This window comes from Otolemur garnettii, unplaced genomic scaffold (assembly GCF_000181295.1).
Source record: "Otolemur garnettii isolate 467f Iridium unplaced genomic scaffold, OtoGar3 scaffold00017, whole genome shotgun sequence".
NCBI lineage: Eukaryota > Metazoa > Chordata > Mammalia > Primates > Galagidae > Otolemur > Otolemur garnettii.
Window position 1 is genome coordinate 29,353,115 of NW_003852412.1, and position 27,071 is coordinate 29,380,185.

At 38.3% G+C, this 27,071-nt stretch overlaps 1 protein-coding gene across 1 annotated transcript in view; it reads right to left on the reverse strand.

Annotated features, from left to right (window-relative positions):
* ELL2 (elongation factor for RNA polymerase II 2) overlaps positions 1–27,071 on the reverse strand; it is a 77,016-nt gene that overhangs the window by 33,796 nt on the left and 16,149 nt on the right. Inside the window, exon 2 of the mRNA XM_003785990.3 lies at positions 24,552–24,599. Within this exon, the coding sequence (XP_003786038.1) occupies positions 24,552–24,599 (48 nt within the window). The remainder of the gene's footprint in view (positions 1–24,551; positions 24,600–27,071) is intronic.

Genomic DNA, 27,071 nt, shown 5'->3' on the forward strand with positions numbered 1-27,071 from the left:
GCCCGGCTATTTTTTGGTTGCAGCCATCATTGTTGTTTGGCGGGTCTGGGCTGGGGATTCGAACCCGCCACCTTACGTGTACGTGGCTGGCGCCTTAGCCGGTTGAGCCACAGGCGCCAAGCCAGTTTCTATTCATTTCTAAGAGGAACCCTGTTCATTTCAAGCTAGCAAATGACCATAGTTTATAGGAAGAGTTATCAGTGAATTAACTAAAAAGCTCTTCCTCCTTTGACCTATGTAAGTTTTATCTTTGGCCAATGTGACCTCATGAGTGGCTTCTAGATGTTTAAGTGGTCTCTGAGAGACAGTTCATATCCCCATCTTTTGCTCTTTTAATAGAAACACATTTCACTTTGATTCTGGCTTTCTTGAGTAGTATTTCTAAAGAATAACCGGCAGCAGAAGGTTAATACCATAATTACATTGACAGAAAAAAAAACGCAGCTGGGGTGTTTCTCCCTGTTCTATAATTCCATCATTTGTCCTGGGGAACAGGGGCAGCAGCCTGCAGAGGCGATTCTGCAGGCCACTCCCAGGCTGAGTCCCAGGCAACACTGTGGAACTGGTAGGTGCAACTTTCTAGGTCTTGCTTCAGGTCTAGTTTTCCTACCCGATGGGAAGCCCCGTGAGTGAAGGGACAGCGTTGCTGGAGAGGGCTGAGGCCTGCATCAGCCACATTTCCTGGCATATGGCCAGAGCCCAATAAAAGCTTGTGAACAACTGAAATCTTCTGTCTTTCCATCCAACCACCCTTCCTAGCACCTGAAACCTTTCTTCCCTTGGGTCTGCAGGGGCTGCTGTGATAAAATGTGAGCTTTCCATTATTAGAAAAAAACCACCCAGAGCAAGTTAGCTGCTAAGTATGTATGCATGGTCATGTGTGAATGCTCACACACACTCACCAATTTGTTAGCATATGAAAATGAAACACAACTATAGCCTAGGATGCAGGAGAAAAGGGGAGGCAGAGGGGAAGGGAGGGTGGGTCAATGGAAGGTTAGTAGGGGGCCACACCTATGGAGCGTATTGCAAGTACAAGTTGGATCTATCAGGTGTAGAACACAAATGTCTTAATGCTGTAATTGGGTAAATGAGGTGAAGGCTATGTTGATTAGTAGGATGTAAGCACTCCAGTTTGTACAAATAATCAACACGTTGAATCCCATAATGGCATAAATGTATTCATGATGATGTATAAATGACTTAATAAAAAAAAAAAAAAGAAAGAAAATAACTGGGGTCACCGATTTCCAACTCTTCCTTCTCTCCTACTCCCAGAAGAAAGTAAAAGAAAAAAAACTTAAGCAGGAAGACCATTTGTAGTATCTGGCACATAGTAGGCATGTAATAAATATTTGTTGAAGGAATGAGTGAACAAGGAGAAGAAAAAAGAAACTGAAGAAAAATGTCTTTTCCAAGGAAATTCAGAAGACTCCAGGAGAACTTGAAACGTCAAGTTTCATCAAAAATACTAAGTATTGGATAATACTCCATTAAGTCTCCATCACCTCTGAATTTAAGTTACCTTTAACCCCTTATTTTAGTCTCAATTCCTGTAGTAACATTTTCTGCATTTATTATCTACTCTATAAATAATACCTGTGGGGGCTCTAAAGTTACTCTTTAGTTCCCCAATTTTTCCCCAGTACTAAACCGCAGTGATTTTGTCAATTAAGAACAAGTCTTAATTGACTCTCTAGGTAGGTCTGTCTCACTGGTCATGCAAGCTGAACGCCCAGTAGGTGCACACACTCGCAACTTCGTGATCCTGCAGCAGTGGGGGAGAACCGGAGCCAAAGGAGTGTTCCCATGAGAGACAGAAGAACACAGGGAGTGCTCCCATGAGACAGAACACAGGGAGTGCTCCCATGAGAGACAGAAGAACACACGTCCAGCTACACGCTGCTGTGACAGCTCTCACTGATGTCTGCTCCTATTTTTCTGAGAACAGGATTCTGCTGACAGGGAAGGGATATGCAATACAGATAGGTAAGAAAGGTGTGGACACCTGAATAAAATCCACTCCCCAGCCATGACTCACTTAACTTCCATCCATCTCCCACTAATCCTGTGTCTACATCTGCAGAACCTGGTTGGGGTGCTTTTTACTCTGTTTTTTTTTTTTTTTTTTTGAAGTTTTTGGCTGGGGCCGGGTTTGAACCCACCACCTCTGGTATATGGAGCAGCGCCCTACACCATTGAGCCACAGGCGCCGCCCAAGGGGAGATTTTTATAGTGGTTGAAGTTTCATCTCCATTTCAGTCTCTGGCTTCGGTTTAGGTCTGAAGTTTTCCTTCCTGTGCAGCTTAGTTTGGGAAAAAGGAAGTACTTTACCATTAAAGGATGAAATAGCCTTCCTGTGGGAGATTCTAAATTACATTAAAAAAAAGCCAAACTAGACTCATATAGCTCTTTCCTACTTCTCAAGAGTATCTAATGTCCATACTCAAATTCTGCAAATGTTCAGTATTCACTGAAAATTGTTAACTGGAGTCACCTAGCTCAGATGTCTTCTACTAAAACAAAGTGTTATGGGAAGACTCTTGATAACCCTGTATGATTACTTAAATGGAGATTTGCTTTCTTTCTCATCTATCAAACTGGCCAATTGGCCAAACCTCTAAATTTCTAAGTTAACAATTTATGCTTTACAGTGAAAAAAAAGAATTATCATTCTATACATTTTTTTCACTTTATTTTTGAAAACACACATATGCAATTAAAGTCTAGTTTAAATTGGGATAGTCCAGTAACAAAAATATCTTGTGTAAATTAATTACTATGTACATTCCTTAAAGGATTATGGTCTGGCCTAATGGTGGACACAGAAGACTTCTATGACTTTTTTTTTTTTTTTTTTTGAGACAGTCTCACTCTGTTGCCCAGGCTTGAGTGCAGTGGCATCATCATAGCTCACAGCAACCTCAAACTCCTGAGCTCAAGTGATCCACCTGCCTTAGCTTCTTGAGGAGCTGAGACTGCAGGCATGAACCAGACATGCCCAGTTAATTTTTCTTCCTTTTATAGAAATGGGGTATTGCTACATTATTCAGGTTACTCTTGAACTCCTGGCCTCAGGCTTTCCTCCTTCTTTGGTCTCCCAAAGCGCTAGGATTATAGGCATGAGCCACTACACCCAGGCTATATTCTTAAGTCTCTTGAGTAGGAAAAAAAAGCGTAGATTTAAAAAATACACATATGATCACAACTAGAAAAGAATAAGGTAAAATAGATATGAAGTTAAAAAAAATCATATATAACCCATGTTATGTACCCACTGAAATATTCTAAAGCTCGTATTACACCTACATTGGAATAGTGGTTCTCAATGAGTGGAGACTGTGCCCCCAGGAGACATTTGGTCTGGGAAGATGCTACTGGCATCTAGGGAGGCCAGAGATACCGCCAAATGCCCTACAGTGCACAGAACAGCTCCCACTACAGAGACTCACCCTTCCCGAATGTCAGCAGGGCTAAGGCTAAGAAATTTTGAGTTAGAACTAAGATATATAAATATAAGAACTAAATATAAGTATCCATCTTATTTCAAATGAAAGAAGCCATTTTACTTATTTGAAATATGTATTTTAGTTTTATAACTTTTAATTAGAAAAAACTGTAACGCAAATAAGTAAACATGGGCCATATTTAAAGCATATTTAGCTACAGAGAGAATGTGAAGATTAAGTTCCCACTGCAGATTAACTTCTGCAAATTCTCCTAAGTATCCCAAAGCCAACAAATAAACAAAAGGCTTAATGTGAGTTATAAAAATATACTTTTTTGGAACACATCCTCCTGGTATCATTTTTTAATAAAGAAGTCTTAAAAAGATAAACAAATTCAAAATAGTAAATGGGTGAGTGTATGCAAGCATTGTGCCGATGGGGCTGGGCCAGGCGTCTGCAAATGGTGCTCATGCTGGGACTTAGGGGTGACTCTGGATGCACAGCGTGGTGATTTTTCCAGCTGTGGAGCTGAGGTGGAAACAGAAGGTAGGGAATGAGGGGACATGGAACCCAGGCAATCTGAGTTTCTTTTTTTTTTTTTGAGACGGAGCCTCAAGCTATCCCCCCCTGGGTAGAGTGCCATGGCATCACGCTCACAGCAACCTCCAACTCCTGGGCTCAAGCGAGTCTCCTGCCCCAACCTCCCAAGTAGCTGGGACTACAGGCGCCTGCCACAGCGCCCGGCCAGCAATCTGAATTTCTACATTGCCTTTTCTCAGTGGTTTTCAGAGTAGCAGCACATGGAGGGTATGTTCTGACCTAATGTCAGGCTTTGTGAAAGCAAGATGTTGCCCAACAATTTTTATATATTTACAAATTTAAAATTTCGGGCTTGGCACCTGTAGTTCAGTGGCTAGGGTGCCAGCCACATACACTGGAGCTGGTGGATTTGAATCCAGCCCGGGCCTGCTAATCAACAATGACAACTACAATCAAAAAAATAGCCGGGGGCTGTGGCAGGTGCCTGTAGTCCCAGCTATTTGGGAGGCTGAGGCAAGGGAATCGCTTAAGCCCAAAAAGAGTTTGAGGTTGCTGTGAGCTGACATCATGGCACTCTTCTGAGGATGACATAGTAAGACACTGTCTCGAAAAAAAAAAAAAATTAAAAAACATTTTTTAAAGCTTAAATTACATGGTTTATATCTAATTTCCTAAGGATGGTACAAATTAGATACAAAGTTTATTAGTATCAATATCCAAGCATGTTCTTAAAAATGAAATAGGCATATAAAGTCACAGTTAGGTTTGGTGCATGTGCAGGGGAGAGGGAGTCTTTCAAAACTAAACCTCGAGATCTCAGAGTGGACAGAGCCTGTGGGATTGCTGTAGGCCATAGCAAGGGTGCGTCTGAAACCTGGGCTACTCTAGAACCACTTCACAGCATCAGAGTTTCTGAGAAGCCTGTGGATTCTCACCGTCCCTCTTTGACACACAAGAACCTATTCCGCAGCTGACCTAGATAGTCGATCCTTTCTTTCAAAATGGTTTTGAAGCATTTTCTTAAAAACTAGACTCCAAGTTTATGAACTAGGAGGGAGAGGTAAAAATGTACTGGTTGCTACTGGCATGCCTATGGCTGACCTCAAAGGACTGGGCTAACCACCTTGGGAAAAAATTCTGAGGCCTGATTTAGAAACAATCTTGGAAGAACTTCCCCTTATAAGATAGAAGGGGATTTAAAATACAGCATCTGAAGCTTATCCTGCAGGTCAGGGAGGATAACTTTTTATTTAGGGATTCAGACTCATGATTTTGAATTTTTAACTAATGCTTTATGAATAAAATATTCTTTTAATACAGACTTTGACTCTAAGCAGTTTCTTACTAAAGATGAAGGATATAAAAATACACCACCATGTCTCAGCAACTGGAAAAGCAGATTTTAATTTTCATTCCAAAAATGAAAGACTGAAAATCAAAGGTTTAGGGACCGCAATCCACAACCCTCCTTCCCAACCCCAGTCTGTCTTTGATAAAAAGCTACAAAGAAAAAGTTTCAGGAAACTTTCAGACATTTATAATTAACATAAACACTGTATACCAAGATGTATAAGTCAAAGTTTCTAATTATTCTGAGATACAAGAGCAGGCAAGTGGCAATGGAATACTGTCTGAAAGGTCATTTCAACATAAAGTCCCAACCCTCCTATTTACATAAGGATCTAGGGCAGGAGCACAATGTGTACACGGCTACAGCACTCTCCCCTGAGCACGTAATATCTGCTTAAAAGCTGTGTGTGCCTTTACTGTGGAGGTTCCCTACCCTTAAGTCAAATACTTTCTACTCAATATTGCACTGAGGTCTATACTAGATTAAAAATAGAATCACTAAAGACTTTGTTCTTTTGCAAGTTTTAACAGATGATTTAACTTACAGAGCTCTCCATTCTGTGAGCATTAATACCCAACTTCGCCTGCTAAGGTGACTTGTGAATGCTCAGTAAGAGCCAGTTTGAATCATGGTTTGATATGACAATTTCTTCTCTTAAGTGGACCCACAAGGCTCAGGGAGCCAAGATCATCTAGTTTAATTTCTTCATTTTATAGATTAGGGACAAAGAGACTCAGTGATTTGTTCAAGGTCACAGCCTTATTTAAAATTCCAATTCTTGTATCCCCACCCACTTGCCTGCTCCACAGCTGTCTAAGACACATGTTACCTTGTAATACTTTACTTACTATGTTGATGGTTTTTCTCTCTCCACTAAAATATAGACTCTGTAAAGACAGAGGTTTTTGTCAGCTATGTCCCCCGAATATATTACCAGCACTTCAAATGGTACATAGCACAAAGTGTCACTCAATACATACTTGTTGAATAAATGAAAATGTTGATTAATGCCTGAGCCAGGTCTAGAACTGAAATGTTTGCTTTTTTTCCACTAGCATTTCCAAAGCATGCTGAAAAGTTTCCTTAGGGGAACGAGAGTATAAATTCAGGACGTGCCAGGTTAAACGGAATAGCTCTCCAATTTGTATGACCTCAGAACCTACCTCTTTCTTCCCTCCAATATTCTAGGAGGTCAGCTTGTCTCTTAATGTTATTTGACTAATATATCTATTATTTGATTACATCTAAGCTGTATATTCTTAGCTTACATATGGAGAAAATTTGCTGTAAACACTTAAACATTAGAGTCCTCTGTCGTTCTCAAATTCTTTCCAGATTCACGATTCTGTGATTTCCTAACAATACAGAAAATATATGCAAATACATTTTTCTAGAAATATATTTGCATGTACTATTCAGGTTCCATAGTTTAGGGGAAGAATAATCTAGAATCAGAACAGAAAACAGAAACCTCACCCTGAAAGCCACAAGTGCTGTTTTTCAAACTAGAGCTGCCGTTATGACTTTAGGCCCAGCATTATGGGTTTAGGGAGGGTGGTCAAAAAAAATCCTCTCAGATCAGCCCAGATGTGCAGACCAATGCTCGGGCCATGGAGGGGTATGAAGGGGAGGATAGACTTCACTGGCAACAGAAAAATGTAGTTATTAGAAGAATCTGTAAGAGCTAAATATTCCTACTGACAGAGAAGGGCAGGGGGTGGAGAGGGTCCCACCAATACTAGAAACACCTGAATTTTCCATATGATAGATATTTTATTGAGGAGAAGCACAAATGTTAATTTTTTCAAGCACAAAGAGAAACATTGGCAGTTATCATGAAAATTCAGGTCATATAGCAATTAACATAAATAATTCAGGACAAACTAAGTCCATTTGTTTCCATACGTCAGTGGTTCTCAATCTTCCTAATGCTGCGACCCTTTAATACAGTTCCTCATGTTGTCGTGACCCCCAAGCATAAAATTATTTTCATTGCTACTTTATAACTGTAATTTTGCTACTGATATGAATTGTAATGTAAATATCTGATATGCAGGGTGGGCTTAGGCGACACCTGTGAAAGCGTCGTTCGACCCCAATGGGCATCGTGCCCCACAGGTTGAGAACTGCTGGCTTATGTGCTTCCCCTTTTGCAAGATGTGTAACAAGGAAGAAAGAGAAGTAGAATAGTTTCCCCTAGTATTCTTCATAGAGCTCCTCTAGATCTAGGATTACAATTTCCTAAATAGTTCTCAATTAAAGAGTAGAGCAGTCCATACTGAGCTTTCCAATTTACTGTGACTTCCGTAGGATAGAGTCTTATTAGAAAAATCATTCCTGAGAATTGCATTCTCATAGCTAATGTATTCTCTTAAATATATAACTATTTTGGAGAAAACAACATTGATGGCAACATTTTAAAACTAATTATAATTGAAATTACAAGTCTAAGCAGTAAAACTGATGGAAGTACTAATTTTAAAAAATCACAGACACCCATATACTCAGTTGCTATGTAACTGAAACTAAAAAAAAAGCACCTTGGCTAATTTGTGGCTCTCTCCATATGGCTTCTCTATTAATATGGAACCAGACTTCCAAATGTTGATGTGACTGGTAAAGTGACACTGACTAACTGATTCATTCATTTAATTCATTTATTCCACAAACATTAACTGAGTACTACTGTGCCAGGCACAGTTTAGGCTTCTATGACATACCCGTGTTAATGAATCTGACAGTGATCCCTGCCACTGCCACACACACATACAGAAATGAAGGAACAGTTGACGGTGCCTAGGCCAGGAGATAGGGCGAGATGGATGGATTGTGGTTACACTTTTCAGGTACAGGCAGCAGGATTCTTAGACATACTGAGTATGAGGAATGAAACAGAAATTGAGGATGACTTCAAGGTGCCTTTCCTGAAGAGAGGAATCATCTGAATGTATGTGTGCACGTATTGCCTATAGACATACATACAAGTATATAAACTACCTTGCATGTGATGTGAGTGCCTTAAGGTAACTGAGGTCATTAACCAGCTATGTGTACTTCTTATTTTTAAATACTGTACCACTGACCAATGTTGGTTTCACCAGCTAAAAAGGGATTTCAAAGCGAGTTTTCTTATGACTCATTTTGCAGCTTCCCAGCTAAAAATTATTTAAAAGAAACCAGGTGGCTGGCTGTCAGTTGGCTAGTGGCTGGGCATTTCCAGGGAACAAAAGGGGGATGGCAGTTAATGAAAGGGAAAGATGGAAACAGCAAATAGTAGAGGTGCTGCATCAAGGAAAACGGGTACAGACTAAGGAGCGTGAGAGAGCAAGGGAGTCGTGTCTAAAAATCAACCAAAATTGGGCCAGATGCAAAAGTGGCTTTGGGAAGGAAAGTGAGAGAGTCATGAAGAGAATCTAAGCAGGTCGATTACCATGTAATTGTGCCATAGCTGGACTAAGCCACAAGTTCTTTGGTTGCAAAAACTAAAACCTCCTATTGAGTTCATCAACTCTTTATAAACTTTTATTTTTATTACCCTATCCCTTCTAAAATTTAGGTATACACCTTAGAATCAATGATAAAAACTAAATTACCCTCTACCTCCTAGTTAAGAAACCACCACCATTTAGTTGCCTGGCATCCAAGGCCCCTCTCACACTACCCCAATTCCCCTCAACTTCTCTCTTAAATCATTTATTAAATGTATAATCTCATCTTTATGCTATCCTTTGGCTCAAACTTACCTCTTGCTTGAATAACTTGATTTTCAGCCCCTACTTTTGGTCCCTTCTCAATCCCATCCTCCCTAATCATTCAGTTTTTACCAAAACTATTTTTTTTTTTTAAATTGAGACAGAGTCTCACTTTGTCACCCTTGGGAGAGCGCTGTGGTGTCACAGCTCACAGCAACCTGAAACTCTTGGGCATAAGCAATTCTTTTGCCTCAGCCTCCCTAGTAGCTAGGGATATAGGCCCTCATCACAACGTCTGATTATTATTATTTTTTGTTTGTTTGTTTAGCAGGCCCAGGCCAGGTTTAAACCCACCAGCCCTAGGGCATGTGGCCAGCGCCCTAACCACCGAGCTATGGGCACCCCCCAAGCTATTCTTATAACATGCCAATCTGACCATGTCAGTTCCAGGGTCATTTATTCTTGATGACTCCCTACTGCTGATCAGGATTAGGTCTAAGCTCCTTAAAATGTTCCTTCAACAGATCAGCACTCTTGTTACTAAACTAATTTACGGGAACTCGTTCTCCTCCTTCTATTTTATGTTCCAGCAGCAAACTTGTGCCACAACAACTACTCTGCATCTCCACGTCTTGTCTTAGTGCATGATAATTCATCCTAAAGACTCAGCTCAAGAGTCCCTCCCTCAGGAAGACTTTGCTTCCCCAGGGAGGTGACTTTAGAAGACCCTCTTCTGGACCCCACAGTCCCCTCTCCTGTAGGGCTCACCTCTATTGCTGCCTTCACTCCACTGGACAGTAAGTACTTGTTTGTGTGTCTTTCTCTCCCACCAGACTGAGTTCTTTGGGGGCAAGGACTGTGGTCTTGCTCACTTTATATTTACCTGGAACACAGTTGAATAGCTACCTAATAATTTCTTGGATTTATGTAGAAAAAACTTAGAACTAGATTAGATTCACTCACTCTGAATGTGCCTTATGCCAGGAATACTGAAAAATTATAAATGCATTTGAAATAGATCACCTAAGAGTCTTTGGAGAACCAGGCCTCCCCAGAGCAGGCAAAAATAAATAACAAAATGAAAGGTGGGGGGGGGGGAGGAGAACATCTGCCTGCTGTGTGGTACAAACATTAGGATGAGAAAGTTTCTGGCCTCTCTTATGCTATGTTTAGCCCCCAAACCCAGGCCAAGTGGCTTACTCAGTTTGTGGGACTTAAGTTTGTATTATATATTTTTCTTCTTTAAGAGTATCTTCATCTTTTAAAAAATATTCACAGAATATCCTGACCTTACCAAATTCCATTTGAAAATAAGACCCAACTTCTTGAAAGCCACTTTGATTTTAAAGAAGTCAGGGAAACCACACTAAATAATTCTAAATTTAGTTAATTTTCTTGATCAAGTAGGAAGTAGAATTTTCTTTTAAAATATTAGTTCTCAGAAACAAAGCCCAAATGTGAACCCTACTAGGAAAAAAAAAATCTCAAACATGAATGACAGTGTCCAATTCATTGCCAATCTTCTCTTCCTCTGTATGCCTAGAGCTTTCAGGAAAGAGCTTTTTGCATGATGCTAGGAGGAGCTGCTGGCAAATGTGACTGGGCCTAGAATTTGTGCCTGGCAGCCAGCAGCAGTTGTGCAAATCTGGTACTTGATAAATATTGAGTTCTCAAGATTAGCAGAAGTTTTGAAGAGTGGTCCTAGATTTTGCAAAACACATAGTTTCACCCTAATCTAATCAATGCCATCATGAAAATTTTAAGTTCAATAAAATAAACAATACTTAAATCTGAAGAATATTTTCATGTGGATTTGGAAATCTATTTAGCTCTTAATGCTGGGTTTTTTTTAGACACCAATTGTTTCTAAGAATTTTGTCTCTGTTTTTGGTAAAGCTACAGAATGCTTTTTTTCAAAATAAATCTTCTAGGGAAACCCACCATGTATTACAATTAAGTGTCAGCTGAGGAAAGGGATGATGAGAGCCTGGGGCTGCTGAGGCAGTGACTGTGACATCAGAGAAATCAGAGAAGCTCCCAGGGACCGAAGGCCCAAACCGCGGTCTATACTAAGGAAGGAGAAATAGCATGAAGACACACAATATTCAAGGAATATAATTTTATTTATTAATTAGTTATATATTAAATAATAATTAGAATGGTATAAAAAATATGCACCTTTACTTGCCACTTTTTGATGGGAATTAGTGCCTTTGCAGTAATATCAAAGGTAGGAAATGGTGTCCTGTCTTCTTTTTCCTTTTTAAAATGCTTTCTTTATTTAGTACTGGATCTGTTTGTATTTATAGTACTAAGTTGTGTCTCCTTTAATGGTTTAAGAAAAAAGTGAGATCTTTTTGTTGTTGTGTGTTGTTTTTGAGACAGAATCTCACCCTGTTGCTCTATGTAGTGTGCTATGGCATCAGAGCTCATAGCAACCTCAAACTCTTGGGCTCAGGCAATCGTCCTGCTTCAGCCTCCTGAGTAGCTGGGACTACAGATGCCTGCCATGATACCTGGCTAGATTTTCTATTTTTGGTAGAGATATGATCCTGCTCTTGCTTATGTTGGACTTGAACTTCTGAGCTCAAGCAATCCTCCTATCTTGGCCTCCCAGAGTGCTGGGATTACAGGTGTGAGCCACGGTGCCCACCCAGAACTTATCTTTACATGTAGTTAAAAAGGGAGCACCCCAACAGACCATATCTAGGGTGCTAGATCACAGGCTCTAGAACAAACTCCCCAGTTTCCAACTCTGGCTCTAGAATCTACCATCTGTGTTACCTCGAGCAAGTAATTCAACTTCAGTAATCCCTCACCTATAAAATGTAGATAATGGTATTGCCCACTTCATATGACTGCTGTGAGGTGAGAGATAATGCACCTAAGCTGCTTGGCACAATGCCTGCACACAGTATGTGCCAAAAAATGTTTGCTCTGGTGATACGAACACAAGATTGGGGAGTTCCCGCTCTGATCTGACCCGTTTGATTAAGAACACACATACCTTCCCTAGCATAATGATGTGTTTAACTTTTAGATCAAATTTCAAATGGTCAAATCTGGTAACAAGCATCCTGTGGATTATCAAAAGTTGACTATACTCATTCCGAATTCTTGTTATTTATAAAAGGGGCTATAGCCTTCTATGTAAAAGCTTAAGTGTTAGTATAAATGGAAGCCAAAGAAGCTATCTGGAAAATAAATAAAGAAACAATGAAAAGGACAATATTTCTAACTGTCCCATACTCAAAGTTCAGAGAGGTCATGTCCAAGTACGAATCAGCCACCAGAAGTATCCATGCAAGGCTGAAAAATTAGAAATGTCAGCCGCTCTTCTAGAAGGGCAGCAAACACTGCCTCCCAATTGCTCTGTCTTTAGATCTCGATCCCCAGAGTCCTAGACACTAGCTACAGCACAACAAAGAAACAAGAAATAGAATTAAAGGTTCTCATGAGAACTACAACATTGTGACTTTTAAACATTCAATCTTCATAAATACAAATATTTTAAAGTTTGGGTTCTTTTTTCTTTGTCATCAAAACTATAGGTAGCCCTAAAAATAAGTAAAGCCTATGGTATTTTAATTATTATACATTTCTTTCCAAATATCTACTCTGAAAATACATTTCTAAGGTAGGATCTGGTCTTTTCCATAAAATTTATTTCTACTCAGTTTTCATAAATCAAATTCACTTGTTAATTTCCTTTAGAATTATCAAGGAAGTAAAACTAATTTTGATTTCACATATATAAAACTATTGATATGTACAATATATCAAGAGGTAAGATCAGAAACTATAGTTCTGATTTCTAAGAGACCTGGCATGTCTGATATGAATATAGGGGCCTATCAAGTATCTTAGATCAAATGATCTACAATTATAAAAAAGACATGAAAAGATTTCTAAGAATGCTATGGTTGAGCTATTGGCAAAGCCATCAAACCCATCTCTTCACATAGAGAAAATTACACTTTGGCAAGACAAAAAAAGGCAATGGTTAACATACGGACAGTTAAGGCAATTCCTGTATTGAATAATACATATCACAAAACTTTTGCTTATCTTTTGGACTTATTTAATTCTGATAGGAGGTAGAACCGAACACTACAGGGTTCCTCTAAGACAATGAAACTATGAGGTAGTAAAACGTTTTACCCCCTTGTCAATGACTCACTGTATTGCCTCATAAAAAACAGATCCAAATCACTAGACTTCATTAGAAGTTTATAATGTTCTTTTAAAGAAGACAGGCATTTAAAGGTGAGTCCTACCTAAATTAGTAGGACTCCAAACAGTGGTAAAGCTAAATGTCAAAATAGCAACATACAACATATAAAAAGTTACATATAGTATAATTATTTTAAATAGTTAGCAAGATAGAGTAATATTGTCTAAGAGAATCCATGAACTACTAAAATAAAAACTCTATCCACTACATTGGAAGAAACACAAATATAAAGAAAAGAAAAACTTGGGTGGTACCTGTGGCTCACTGGGTAGGGCACCAGCCCCATATACCAAGGGTGGTGGGTTCAAACCTGGCCCCAGCTAAACTGCAACAAAAAACTAGCTGGGCGTTCTGGCAGGCGCCTGTAGTCCCAGCTACATGGGAGGCTGAGGCAGGAGAATTGCCTAAGCCCAGAAGTTGGAGGTTTCTGTGAGCTGTGATGCTACAGCACTCTACTGAGGGTGATAAAGTGAGACTCTGTCTCTAAAAAAAAAAAAGAAGAAGAAAAAAAAAAAAGAGAAAAACTCAAAACCTTTCCCTCTAGCAATACCAGATGGAGAAAGTAAATAATACAGGATAATACTTCATGATGTCTTAAAACATTGCCATATTTTATTCATGCCAGATATTACCAAGCAAACATGTTTTAAATATTATCAAATAAATCTGAAATTTAAAAAAACCTGTGCATTTAACATTTGCCAGGGCCCCACCTCATGACAGGCACTTTCAAACAGCTGTGGAAACAGGAAGCGGCAGCTTTTGGGGGGGGGTGGGGGTGGGGTAGGTAGAGTGATTTGGCAACAGTTACTGAAACTTTGTGTTCTCACCTAGTAAATGCCACATCTAGGGATCTATCCAGAGAAATAAAGACAAAAATAATGGCTAACATACAAGGATGCTCATCATACCATTGTTATATAGAAATTATACGTTCAAATCACAACCTGGTAAGGGGGGAAGAAAAAGAAACTGTACACATATAGGAGCATGGCTAAATAAATGATAATGTTAGCCGTAAAAAGAAACATTAAGCAGCTATTTAAAAGTAACTTTTACTACTCAGTAAAAGGAAAATGCTCAAGATATGTGCTAAATTAAAAAAAAAAATCAGTAAATACAGAGACAATAGTTTTTTTTTTTCCTGAGACAGAGTCTCACTCTGTTGCCCTGGGTAGAGTGCTATGACATCATAGCTCACAAGAATCTGAAACTCCTGGGCTCAAGCCCCTCCTGCCTCAGCCTCCTGAGCAGTTGGAACTACAGGCACCGGCCACAACATCTGGCTAATTTTTGTATTTTTAGTAGAGAATGGATTTCACGCTTGCTTAGATTGATCTTGAACTTCTGAGCTCAAGTGATTCACCTGCTTCTGCCTCCCAGAGTGCTAGGATTACAGGTATGAACCACGCCACCCCCTGCACGTGGCCTAAGACCATAATTTTCAGAATGTGTGTGTGTAAGCAAGAGAAAGCACTAAAGAAATCCAGCAAAACTGTTTTGTACAGTTAGGGCCACTTTTATTATTCATCTTTACTCTTATGTGTACTTTGTACAATTCCAAAATGTTCATGCCCTTTGCTTTTCAATCAGAAGCAATAATGGCTCTGTAAAATATAATAATTAGATTTTAGGTTATCACTATGACATCTGCCCTTCCTGATTCATCACCTCAACTATTTTTAAAAGGTTAGGCAATACTTTTTTTTTTTTTTTAACCAAATCAGAAATTGTGAAATAAAAGACTTTATCCAAAATTAATCCTAGATTCATAACTATCCTTTCTTTACATTCTCTAAAAAAGGAAGAGAATATTATCATCCTTAAAAGCCAAAAAAACAAAACACCAAGTGTCCCTAGCATAAAGTTTTCCTTTATAGTCTAACACAGAAGTTTCAAACAGCTGTGGAAATATAAGTCATCATTATCTCACTGGGTCAGTGGAATGGAAGAAGCTCAAAATACCTTCCTTTCATATTGAAGACTAACTTCAGTGAATTAGCAATATGACTACATTAAGAGAAAACGGAAAAGCATTCAGATTAGTCCTAAGAAAAAAACAGCGTTTGTTAGTAAAATTTTGCTACCTTCCTGAATATGGCTATGCCTTATATTCTCACTCTAAAGTAAAATAACCTTGGCATAATTTACTGAGTGATTATTAAGCTCTAGGCTAAATATTATTCAAGGCCGCCCTTTTCCTACAACTCCTTTAGGTGCCAACCTTCTGATGTGGGCCTGATTTGGTTCTCCTCTACTCAGTTCTCTATTGCATTCCAAGTTTTATCACCCTAACCCCTAAGAACCTCAATTTTAAAAATTCAGCAAACTGTTACTTTTCATTCCCCTAATCTGTCCTTCTTCAGGTGTTACCTTTTTCCCAGGACATTTCACAATACCACTGCTTCAAAATGCCCAGTATTAACTCAGAAAGGAAAATGGCCTCTCCTCCCACACCCTTGATAACGCCAGCATCTCTGCCCATACACCTTCTGTCCACTGGTGAGAGATTACAGGCAGGGAGAAAACTTTCTCCACGATAAATGACAAAGCAGCTCTATCAAGTAGTCCACTAGCAGGATATTTAGCTGGTGTCCACCTACAGATAACGTCTCTTTTCTCCTTGTCAACCTGTTTCTAAACCTTTTTCATGCAGCTTTTCTCCATGGCTTTTATCATATTTAAACTTATATCTCCAAAATTTCTTTTATGTTTATAGAACAATTAGGAAATAAAGATAAAAAATGCCTTTTTGGCATTTATTGAATAAACACGTTCTGGTTTTTCTCATTTAACTCCTAAAGATGACAAACTATCTTCAAAGTTAATAATGAGAAGTTAGGTGATATTTGTTGCTATAAAACAAATACAGCTTGATAGTTATGAAACTTGATAATATAATGAACACCTGTAAACTCACCAGTGAAGAACTAAAACGTCAGCAGAAACGTTTCCCTACCTGTCCCTCTCCTTTCCCTCCCAGAGGTAACACTATGTAACTTACATGATTATCATTCCTTTTTTTTGGTTTTTAATAATTTTATCGTATATTTAAACCTACACAATATATTTATTCAATTTTGTCTCTTATTACATTTTATACAAACCGTTTCATATCATATGTAGCCTTCTGTCTGCTTAGGACAATCGTCGCCATGCTGTGTAATTATAAGTCAGTGCTTTCCATTGTTTAGACTCTTCCACTGAGTCCATCTCTATCTCCTGCTATTGTCATTAATAAGCCTGAGCAAAATTTGGTAAAAGGACTTAAATTTCACAATGTCAGTAATTAAAAGTAACAGCACTCATAATTTAAGTATTCAAATGTAAACTAGTGGCAGCACCCATGGCTCAGTAGGTAGGGCGTTGGCCCCATATACTGAGGGTGGTGGGTTTGAACCTGGCCCCAGCCAAACTGCAATAACAAGAACAAAAAAAATAGCCAGGTGCTGTGGTGGTTGCCTGTAGTCCCAGCCATTCTGGAGGCTGAGGCAAGAGAATTGCCTAAGCCCAGGAGCTGGCGGTTGCTGTGAGCTGTGACACCATAGCACTCTACTGAGGGTAACAAAGTGAAATACTGTCTCTAAAAAAAAAAAAAGTGAACTAGTAGTCTTTATAGCTCCATACCATAATTCCCTATGTAAAATCTACTTTTTCTATCTTCTTAGTACGGGACTTTGGGTATAATTTAACCCAATGAAATCTTTGGAGATGCTTCTTGAAAAAATCCTTTTGTTTCAAATATCCAATGCTAATCCCTCCTGGACAGTTCCATCTTGATAGAATGAAGCTTGGAGTGTTACCTGAACACCACACATACAGCATGTTCTGGACCCAAGTACACCCTGTGACTTCTGCCTTAACCTCCTCTTTCACCTGTCTCAGATTTGAACAACGGCCTCTCCATCCAACCAAACGATCAAGGAATGAACAGAGGCAACTTTGACTCTGCTCTCTCCATCCTTCCCATTTATAAGAAAGAACGAGGTCAGGACAGCTAATGGAGAAGTACGTTAAAAGGCAAATCTGACCACCTGACTCCCTGGCTATAATTTTTTAAATAGATGATAATCTCCTGAACTATTTTTTAAGCCACAGATTATGACCCACTGGAAATTCATGACATTTATTTAGTGGATTGTAACCAGGATTCTTTTTAAATGAGATAATAGAAAATAATCAGAGTAAACGTAATTAACTGAGAGTGAATCCTGTATTGTGGAACTTTTATTTCATCTGTGTGAATGTGCACACCTACATGTGGGTAAAGTGGTTTTTGTTTTACTGTGAAGTGTCTATAAATGTGTTAAGAAAGCCATTCATACAGGCAGTCCCCAAGTTACAAACATCCACCTGACATTGGACTCACGAAAACAGAGGATATTGCAAGTAATAGGTAAGTGTACCTATTCCAACTTACATAATAAATCCAACTTAAAGAACCTATCTCAATTGTAATCTGGGCACTTGCACTTACTGAAGTAGTTTTCTCCCATTACAGAGGTCAGAGGTCTCCCTCGGATACTGATGAAAGTTGCCTTTCTGTGAGGAGGAAGTATGCATCAGCATGCTGATATTTACATTCTCACCACATTCTGATGAGAGTGAATTGACTTATTGTAAGAAAACCGGGAGGAAAATTTCTAGAAGTCCAGATTTCCAGACCTTACTACCGATCTCCAGGGAGATTTTACAGATAAGAAGCACTGCAAGCTGGGCACAGTGGCTGATGCCTGTAATCCTACTACACTGGGAGGCTGAAGTGGGTGGATTGCCTGAGCTCACTGGTTGGAGACCAGCCTGAGCAGGAGCGAGATCCTGTCTCTAAAAATAGCCAGGCATTGAGGCAGGCACTTCTAGTCTCAGCTACTTGGGAGGTGGAGGCAGGAGAATCGCTTTAGCCCAAGAATTGGAGGTTGCTGTGAGCTATGATGCCACAGCACCCTACCCAGGGTGACAGGCTGAGGCTCTGTCTCAAAAAAAAAAAATAATAATAATAATAGAAAGGAAGCTAGTTAAGGATAGGGTCAGGAAAAAAAACTTCTGAAAAGATTCTATTTAGGTAAGCTCTTATTAAGGCAAATAGGAACTCTCTAAATATTTCTACTGTTTTGTTATAGTCTGTGGCAATCTATGATGCCAGCAAATGTGAGACAATTCATGGTTTTATGTATCATTCTGTAACATAAAATACTGACAAACCATGGCATGATGCATGTTACTGATGAGATGTATTCCAAGTTCAAAGACCTTAAAAGTTAAAAAGAATAAAACACACACACCACACCCCTTGGAATCAGTGACAAAGGTTTTCTTTTTGTTGCCATTGTTATTAAATATTGTTTGAAATAAGATCTGGGGCTTGGATATACTCTACTAAGGTTTTTATTTTTTCCTGCTTTAAATTTTGACATTTTATAAGAGCTTTTATAAAATCATCTTACATGCTAAGACAGAGTCTTGCACATAGTAAGAGGTCAACAGATATTTCAATACTGCTCACAGTTAAAATTTGAGGGATGGTTAAGATATAAGGAGCACAAACTCTTACAGAATGGTAAAAGACTAATATTTTCCAAGCCTAAATAATAAGTAAGTGCTATTAAAGTGATATTGTCTGCAATACAGATTACTTGATTTCACAAGTTTCAGTTTTTGGTGGGAAGCAAAATAGCAAAGCTACTGGGGGTGGATTTTATTGACAAATAGATGATGGCAGTTAGGAATGAGCTGGTTCAGGGTTGTATTTATCTGGTCTACACAGAGTTTACTGCGGTAAACATGTATTCATGAAGATCTGCTAAATGAAGACAGAACACTTAGCTCACTGCTAAGAATACAATTTATGGTATTTGTGGCAGTTTCAGATTTAAATTATAGCCCCAATTATGGCTTTCCAGTGATGCAGCTTGAAGGACAGAGCTGCTTGGTCCCCAAATACTTTGAGACAGCTTCCTCAGGCACCACATTAGTAAAAACTTCCCTTCCACCCTCTACTATTCTAAGCTCTTCAAGAACAGGAGCTCGGTCAACTTAGAATAGCTTTCAACTATGATTTAATTATTGTTTGTGATAGTATGAGTTTCTCATATGATAGGGCCCCATTCCCTGCCTAAAATGAGATTTAAAAAAGTGTGTGTATGTGTGTGTATACAAGGTGTCCATAAAGTCTGACTTAAAGATCCACAATTTAAAATTTTAAATTGCACACAAGCTTTATGGATGTATGCACCCTGTATATATGTTAACAATTTTTTAAGTTGGGTAATTTATTATTTTATTAATACCTTAGTAAATTAATATGTGGATACAGAATTGTATTTCAAGATAAATGCCATCTACGTGTGTCAACCACTGCAATATTTTAAAATTTAAAACTGCCATTACAAAAGGATATAATTTTAACATCCTTCTAGCATGAATTACATTTCAGAGCTAGAGTATAAGGATAACTATTAGTCAGCAACCTTCTGAGCAGACTGACTAAACACAACCCTTGGCAAAACCAGTGGGCTAGCCAAAGCAAACGGGAGGGGAGAGAAGTCGGAGGGAAGGCATATATCATCCAAGAAGGAATGGTAGTGTTGGGGGTTTATTTTTATCTTTGCTGCTTGTTTCAAGCTGATAGTTATCTTTACTTCCCAGGGACTAAGCAGGGGAGGGGAGGGCACCCTGGGGGAAGCATTTTCAGTAGGGTTGAAATGGTCTACTAATTTCAAATACTGTATAATTGTGTTTTTGTTTTTTTTTTAACTCAATCTTCTTTCTCCTCAGATTCCAAAAAGTAAAATAAATAATCAACAACTATCTTTGGTTTGCTAAGTATGGAGATTAAAAAAAGAAAAATCCAACTCTCTGCTTTTTAGAGTTAATGACTAGACAATAGTTTTATGGCACTATTCAAGTCTTTAATGTTACCAGTTAAATTCTGATTTAATCTTCAGAAGGTCACTGTGCCTTTCGGAAGGCACACATTCAGAACTTGTTTGGCTAGCTACTCCTTGCTCATTCTTGGAGAAGTATGTGTGACTCAGTGTTTCACAGGAGACACAGCATGGCACATATAGAAAACAATTTCTATTTTTAGTCCTTAAAAATTATTTCTAAAAATTATTTATTTACGTATAACTTCTATTTTCACAAGCCTCTGGAATTGCTGAGTTTGAAAGTAAGCATTTAAATTACAACAAAGTTTAGAACATTTTTTTAACAACTACTGAGTTAATACTGGGGTCTAGAATCTCATATTCCATGACATAGTGAACATTATTTCTCACTGTCCTGAGCAATGCTTCTCAGGCCCCGACGAGTCCCCGAGGCCATAGGTGAGTCTACTCTGTAAGGCCACCATATGCTAGCTGACTGGCCATTATTTAATGTTGAAACATCACCGTTTCAGATTTTATGTCAATTATGATACACTAGATACGTATGCTTCTGTGCACATGTGTTTGCACGCACACATAGTTCTTAACGAGGCCTTTTGGAATTTTGCATACCTATTGCCAACATTTCACATTTACTATAACTTCTACACATATCAGCCTTATTCCTGATAGTCCTGTTTGTACACAAGTTCTGAGTGGAGGATTTTGGATAAATCCTGTTATTCTTTCTTGAGTATTATCAGCCTGTATGTGTTTGCCAGACTCTGACTTCTCTGAATGAAGCCCAAGTCATGGCCATCCTTGCATCTTTTTTTTTTTTTGCAGTTTTTGGCCAGGTCTGGGTTTGAACCCACCTCTGGCAGCCTTACTCCTTACTCCTTTGAGCCACAAGTGCTGCCCCATCCTTGCATCTTTTTTGCACTAACTACTTAACTAAGTACTTGGCACCAGTAAGGGCTGAAAGAACGTGCAATGAACCAATCAACTAACCTGTTAGTACACTCACTGGTGGCACCTGTTCATGGTTTATTGTTTAGGATAATTACGTTGGTTGACAACTACACAATTAACAACCGCCATTACATGAAAACACTGAGCGAACTTTGCTTTCAGCATCTCTTCTTTTAAAGCTGCATGTACAGTCAGAAGAATTCTTACCTAGAGATATAAAGACCAAGGCTGTAGCAACAGCTCTGCCTCTATCAATTGGGTGCCTTCAGACAAGACGCTTTCAACAAGCATAAAAATATAGCTTAGTTTAAAAAAATTCACTAGAATATACAACTCTGGAAATTGTTCACCTGCCACATTTTCAGTAACTGGTTAAAATAAACAGACAGCACTATCCTGAGTTTTTGAAAGCCCACTTGACAACAGTGATGCCACTTTTGGAAAATGGGTACGGCATACCCTATGAATGTTGTAACTTTAACACCTCAATGCCACAGCAGGTGTGGATCTTATTAGCTACCTTTTCTGTTCAAATATATTAGTGTGCAGATATTTATAATCCTGGTAAAACTTTAGTGATAAACACAGTAGGAGTTCAGATAAGAATTGTGAGATTCAGACTCAAAGTATTTTGGGATGATTTTTTCAGCTTCTGATAATTATGAGTTTAGAAATCAGTTCCACTTCAGATACATCAATGCATGACACTGTGGTGATAGTCAAGGTACATTTTCAATCACCTTTGATGTAAAAAGACAAAATTTCTCATTAAGAAAAGGTACCATTTTTGTGGTAAATCTAAATTTAAACCTTTCAATTTAAAGTCCTAAATATATTTCACATAGGAAAACTCTGTAAGCATACTCCTTTGGAGAGTTTTTAAAGTAATCAGCACAGGCAATGTTAAATTATCCTGGCTCTGGGGGAAAAAACAAAAAAACAAACAAACAGAGGAGCACTGTAGAGAAGACCCTCACATTTGCGGTTCTGTGTATTCCCTGTGGGCTGTGCCAACCCACTCTCTCCCCTGTAACGACTCTTTGTTTTTACTAAGTCCCAAAGGGCTGGGGAGCGAGCGAGAGGGAAGGGGGGAGGGGCGGATGGAATGCAGCTGTGGACGCTAAAACAATGCTGAGGCCAGATATTTTGTTCCCAATTAGAATAATAAAAAGAGTAGGGGGTTGAGGAGACAGACCCAGAGTAAGTAATCTCCGTCTAAAGCACCTCTCCCCCTCATCCAATCACCATTCATTTGGGTTAAAAAGCTTCCCTGCTCAAATTCAAACACTCAGTAAGATTTACCCTATCAGTCATTTATATCTGGATTATGTCTGCAGGTGAACTGTACCGGGGCAAGTCGAGCAGGCAAAGATGAGCTGGGGAGCTTGGACTCTTGGAGACAGGAAAAACAGCCACAATCCTGACTTGCTTCAATCAACAATTTGAAGAGGCGCAAGTCAGAAAGGCAGCCCAAGGTCCTAGAGACGAATGACCTGCTAGTGGTGGCTAGCTAGAGGTGGCTAGTCCAGTGAAAACCACAGGGTCAGAGTGGAGAGCCAGGAAACCTGCACACACTAGTCCCCATCACTCAGTCTTTCAGTTTAACTTGGTGCCATATAAGAAAATACCCTTTGCTTGGATTTCCCTGGCCTTGATGTCTCAATGGGAGACAGGATTAAGAGAAGCAGGAGCTGCAAAACAAGGTGACAATGCTGTAAATCCTAGTGAGATAGAAACAGCTCAGACCTTACCCCAGCCCCCTCCTCCCAGTTAACACTGCAGTGAAAACCCACCCAGCCTTCCAGAGCTCACAGACTCAGCCCCTGCCTCTGGAACATCCTTTTGGATATTATTGGTGCCATTAAAATTGGGAGAGAAACTCCAGAGGCCTTAAACAAACAATTGAACTAACTCCTTAAAAATAGAATGAGAATGTGCTAACATCTACCTAAAAAGCTATACAACAAAATTCAGAAGAGCACTTATTCTAATTAGGATCTCATTCACGAACACTCAGTTATTGAGGAGGGTTAAAAAGACTTCATTGTAAAGTTGTCATGTAGAAGCAAAGCTTTGACATCTACACAAATGTCTCCTTCAAGTCAGCATTACACAACACATTTAGAAGTACTCTTAGTGCGTGTTGAATGATGTAATTAACCTCAGTCTTGAAATGTTTTCAAGTTATACAGTTTAGAAAGATTGTATTTATTTTACATTGATATTCGTGCACTGTGACATAACTAAACAAAAATTCACAGGAATGCAGATTTATACTAATCATGAATATAATTCTAAATGTGTGATTATTATACACTGTATTCCTATATCAAAATATTGCATGTACTGTAATTGCAACTATTATGGAAATGCACCTATTATGTAGTCATAATTAAAAATAAACATTGTTATGAAAAAATGCTAAAAATTAATGTATTTTAAATTTAAAATGTTAAATATGACATTAAAAATATATTAAAATAAGCATAATATAGTGATTATGGTATGAATGTGTAATTTGGTGCTTTAAGAATATTTGGTAAATACTCTTTTTAATAAAAAGAATATAGGGTGGCGCCCGTGGCTCAAAGGAGCAGGGCACCGACCCCATATGCCGGAGGTGGTGGATTCAAATCCAGCCCCGGCCAAAAACTGCCAAAAAAACCCAGAATATAATACTTTTCCCTCAACCTGCCTTTTCTCTACGGCCCTAAAATCCACTTACAGATATTTTCATATTTACATACTACAGTCAGTATATAAGAACAAATATAGACATGCATATTAATTTAAGTAAATAAACAAAATAGAATGATTGCGTCTACTCTTCAATATTAAATATTAATAGTAATAATTTAAAAATAATACTGATACAACTCCTGCAAAATTTCTCTATTATAAACATAAAATTCATAGATCTATTTTATTAGGAGCTCTCATTTATTAATGGTTTTAAATGCAGCAAAAAATAGACATAGAATGCTTTTCTTCTGTGCATTAGAAAAACTCAGTTTCTATTTATACATTTCATTTCCTAATACATACAATTAAAAAACTACACAAACAGCAAAGCTTTGTACTAGTAAAAATAATCACAATCATAACTTGCTTGAAATCAATAATTCTGTATAGGAGTTTAGTTGTAAATAAAACATATCCACACAATACTATGATGTATGCTATACTTCAATAAAAAGATTCAAACACTCAATTATACATGATTTGGGAAAAGACCACACTCAATATCAGTAACTACATCTGAACTATTTTTTAAATAGAGATAATTCAAGCATCTTAATCAAAAATGCCAGAAATTTTCAGTCACAAAATTCACAAAATATAAATGTCTGGTGGTATCAAGAGGCTCAGGTGAATTTTTTAAATTTAAAAAATTTAATAGCATGTAAGAATATTAGATTTTCTTTCCAAATCAATAAGAGTACTCACCCCTTGGAGTCCTTGGAACTGAATTGAAGGTCGAAAAGGAATTAAATTCTATTAAAAGAAATGAGAAACAAACAGGTAAATCTTAATTACTATGACAGAGAACTAAATGTTTAAACTTTTAAATCTTTGTACTGGTAGTGCCATAGTGTATGAAACTCCCTTTTCATACTATTTTGGGGTGGCATTATATTAAGATGCCTTAGCTGAACAACATCCTACTGTTTACATTTTCTCTGAACCACACAACCAAAAGGTATTTGTTGGCAGTGTAGTTAATCATGTATTTGAAACAGAGTGACATGTTAGTAAAAATGATTACTATACTAATTCAATTGTACACTTATAAAAGCATACTGTTGCTTTGTATCCTGGCATATTTTTATTAGGGGTGGGGAGAGAGAAGAGATAATTGGAGGAACTTCGCACTCTAACAGGATGCTAGAAATATAAAATTAAAGTACTTGAGACCGAGCTGTGGCTTTCCATTTTCTCACATTTTACCAGACATTTGTTTTTAGATGATGGTCAAACAAGTTGCCAATTTTCTCATAAAATTCTTACTAGGAGAAAAAAGTTTTAGAATAATTTTTTTTGTTTGTTTTATTATAAGCTTTGTCTTTTCATAACTTTGATATGAAGTTCTGCATTTGGAAGAAAAGCTATAATTGTAAATATCAGCCATAGTCTCTGGTATGATTTCCTGTATTCACAGTCACCGGTTTGTCTATGTGAATGCTTTTATAAATTGCTAACAGAAATCCATGAGGAAATAGATTTTGGTAATGTTTAATAGCGAAACATCAGCCTTTAACTATTCTTCACACTATCATATCTGAACCCAGTGTACAAAAATAAACAGTACTTTCTGGTCTCACCTCTATCCCAAATAAAAAAAGGCACTCATGTCCCTTCCCTCAGCCACAGTTTCCCTCAGCCTATTACTTCCAATTACTGCTCCAAACTCCAGATAAAAAAGTTTACTAATGAGGATTATAAAAACCTAAGGAGAAATGAGGAAAGGATAAGTACTTCTTTAAAGGATAGACTACCTGAATATGAAATCAAGTGGTAGCATTAATAATATTATTTATAAAAATGAATTTAAAAAGTTCTTCCTGCAGATGGTACTACAACAGATACTGTTATCTCTTTCCATTTATTTACCTTTGGGATTACACCAGCACAATCAAGTACTCCTGGGTAACAAATGCTGAGCTTGGTGTGGGTGAAGTGGTGTTTTTTAAAAAAGGAAAAATTAAAAGGTGGTGTTTGAAATTTTAATACCTAATTTTTAGTAGTGTTTCATTCTACAGATTAACTTCTACCCCCAAACTACTTTCCTTGGCTAAACTTCTTTTTCTTGAAGTAATGAAAGCCTGCTCACAGAAACCTGGAAAGGCCCACTTGGTGTGAAAGGAGAGTGGCCCTCCAAGCTAGGCAACGCAGGTTCAGGTTCCAGCTTTCGTAATATTTCCATCCACAGCCCTGCCCCTTGAATCTCCTTTCAGATCATAAACACTGAACATCTCTTTGGAGACTTGTTATGATTCCCTCCTTGACTCTAGGGCTGTCCTCAACTCATCACTAAAATTTGAAATTCTCTCTCCATCAAGTTCATCAATTCTTACTGTCAAATAAATGAAACTTTTTCTTGGTTTTCACGTTGCTGACTGAAAATTTCTGGACATTTTTCATCTACTGATATTACACTGTACTTAGAGGCACAAGTGCTCCTAGCTTTTTGATTTCATTTCAAAAGCTAGTGCCCCTCCGTGCCTCCTTTTAGCTGGAGTTCATCCAGAGGCTCACGGCACCCTTGGTATGCTAACTTTGAATCTCCTTTCCATTCCTCAAGCAGCATCACTCCACAGCCAGCTACTCACTACTGGTTACAGGACATTCTGCACAAGAAACTCAATAACTGGCAAACGCTAAACTATCCCCCTTCAACATCCTTGGCTAAATTGGCACCTCTTTCCTACTGTTCTGGCAAGGGCACATCTATCTTTTTGGTTCTCTAGGCTCACTACCTTAGAATTAATTTATAGTCTCTTTTCTCTCCTCATCTCACCAATTACATGTCCCTAGAACCACAGAATTCTAAAGCCAGAAGAAGAATATAGAGATTATAATATAGTTGGTGCCCACCTCCCACAGGCCCTGTTCCCATTAATAGCTAAGCTGGGACCAGAACCCAGGACTCAATTCTAATCTTCCTATTTTGCCATGGTGATAAAAACCTGAATGTTTTTCTCCTACTATCCTGTGTTCCACATCCATCTGCCACAGGATATCTGAGAGTCTGGGGGCCTAATCCCTTAAGCCACGGAGTTTACATTTTAGTTGGGGAAATCTGAGAATGAGTAAATTTTAGACAAAGTACTACTGGGATATACAGTAAGAACTCTTAAAAACGAGAGAAGAGTGTAGGTTAGAACAGATGTCAGAAAAGCCAAAGGGTTCATGGAAAAGGTCCTTGGGTAACAGTTTAGAAAAGGTAAAAAAAAAAAAAAAAAAAAA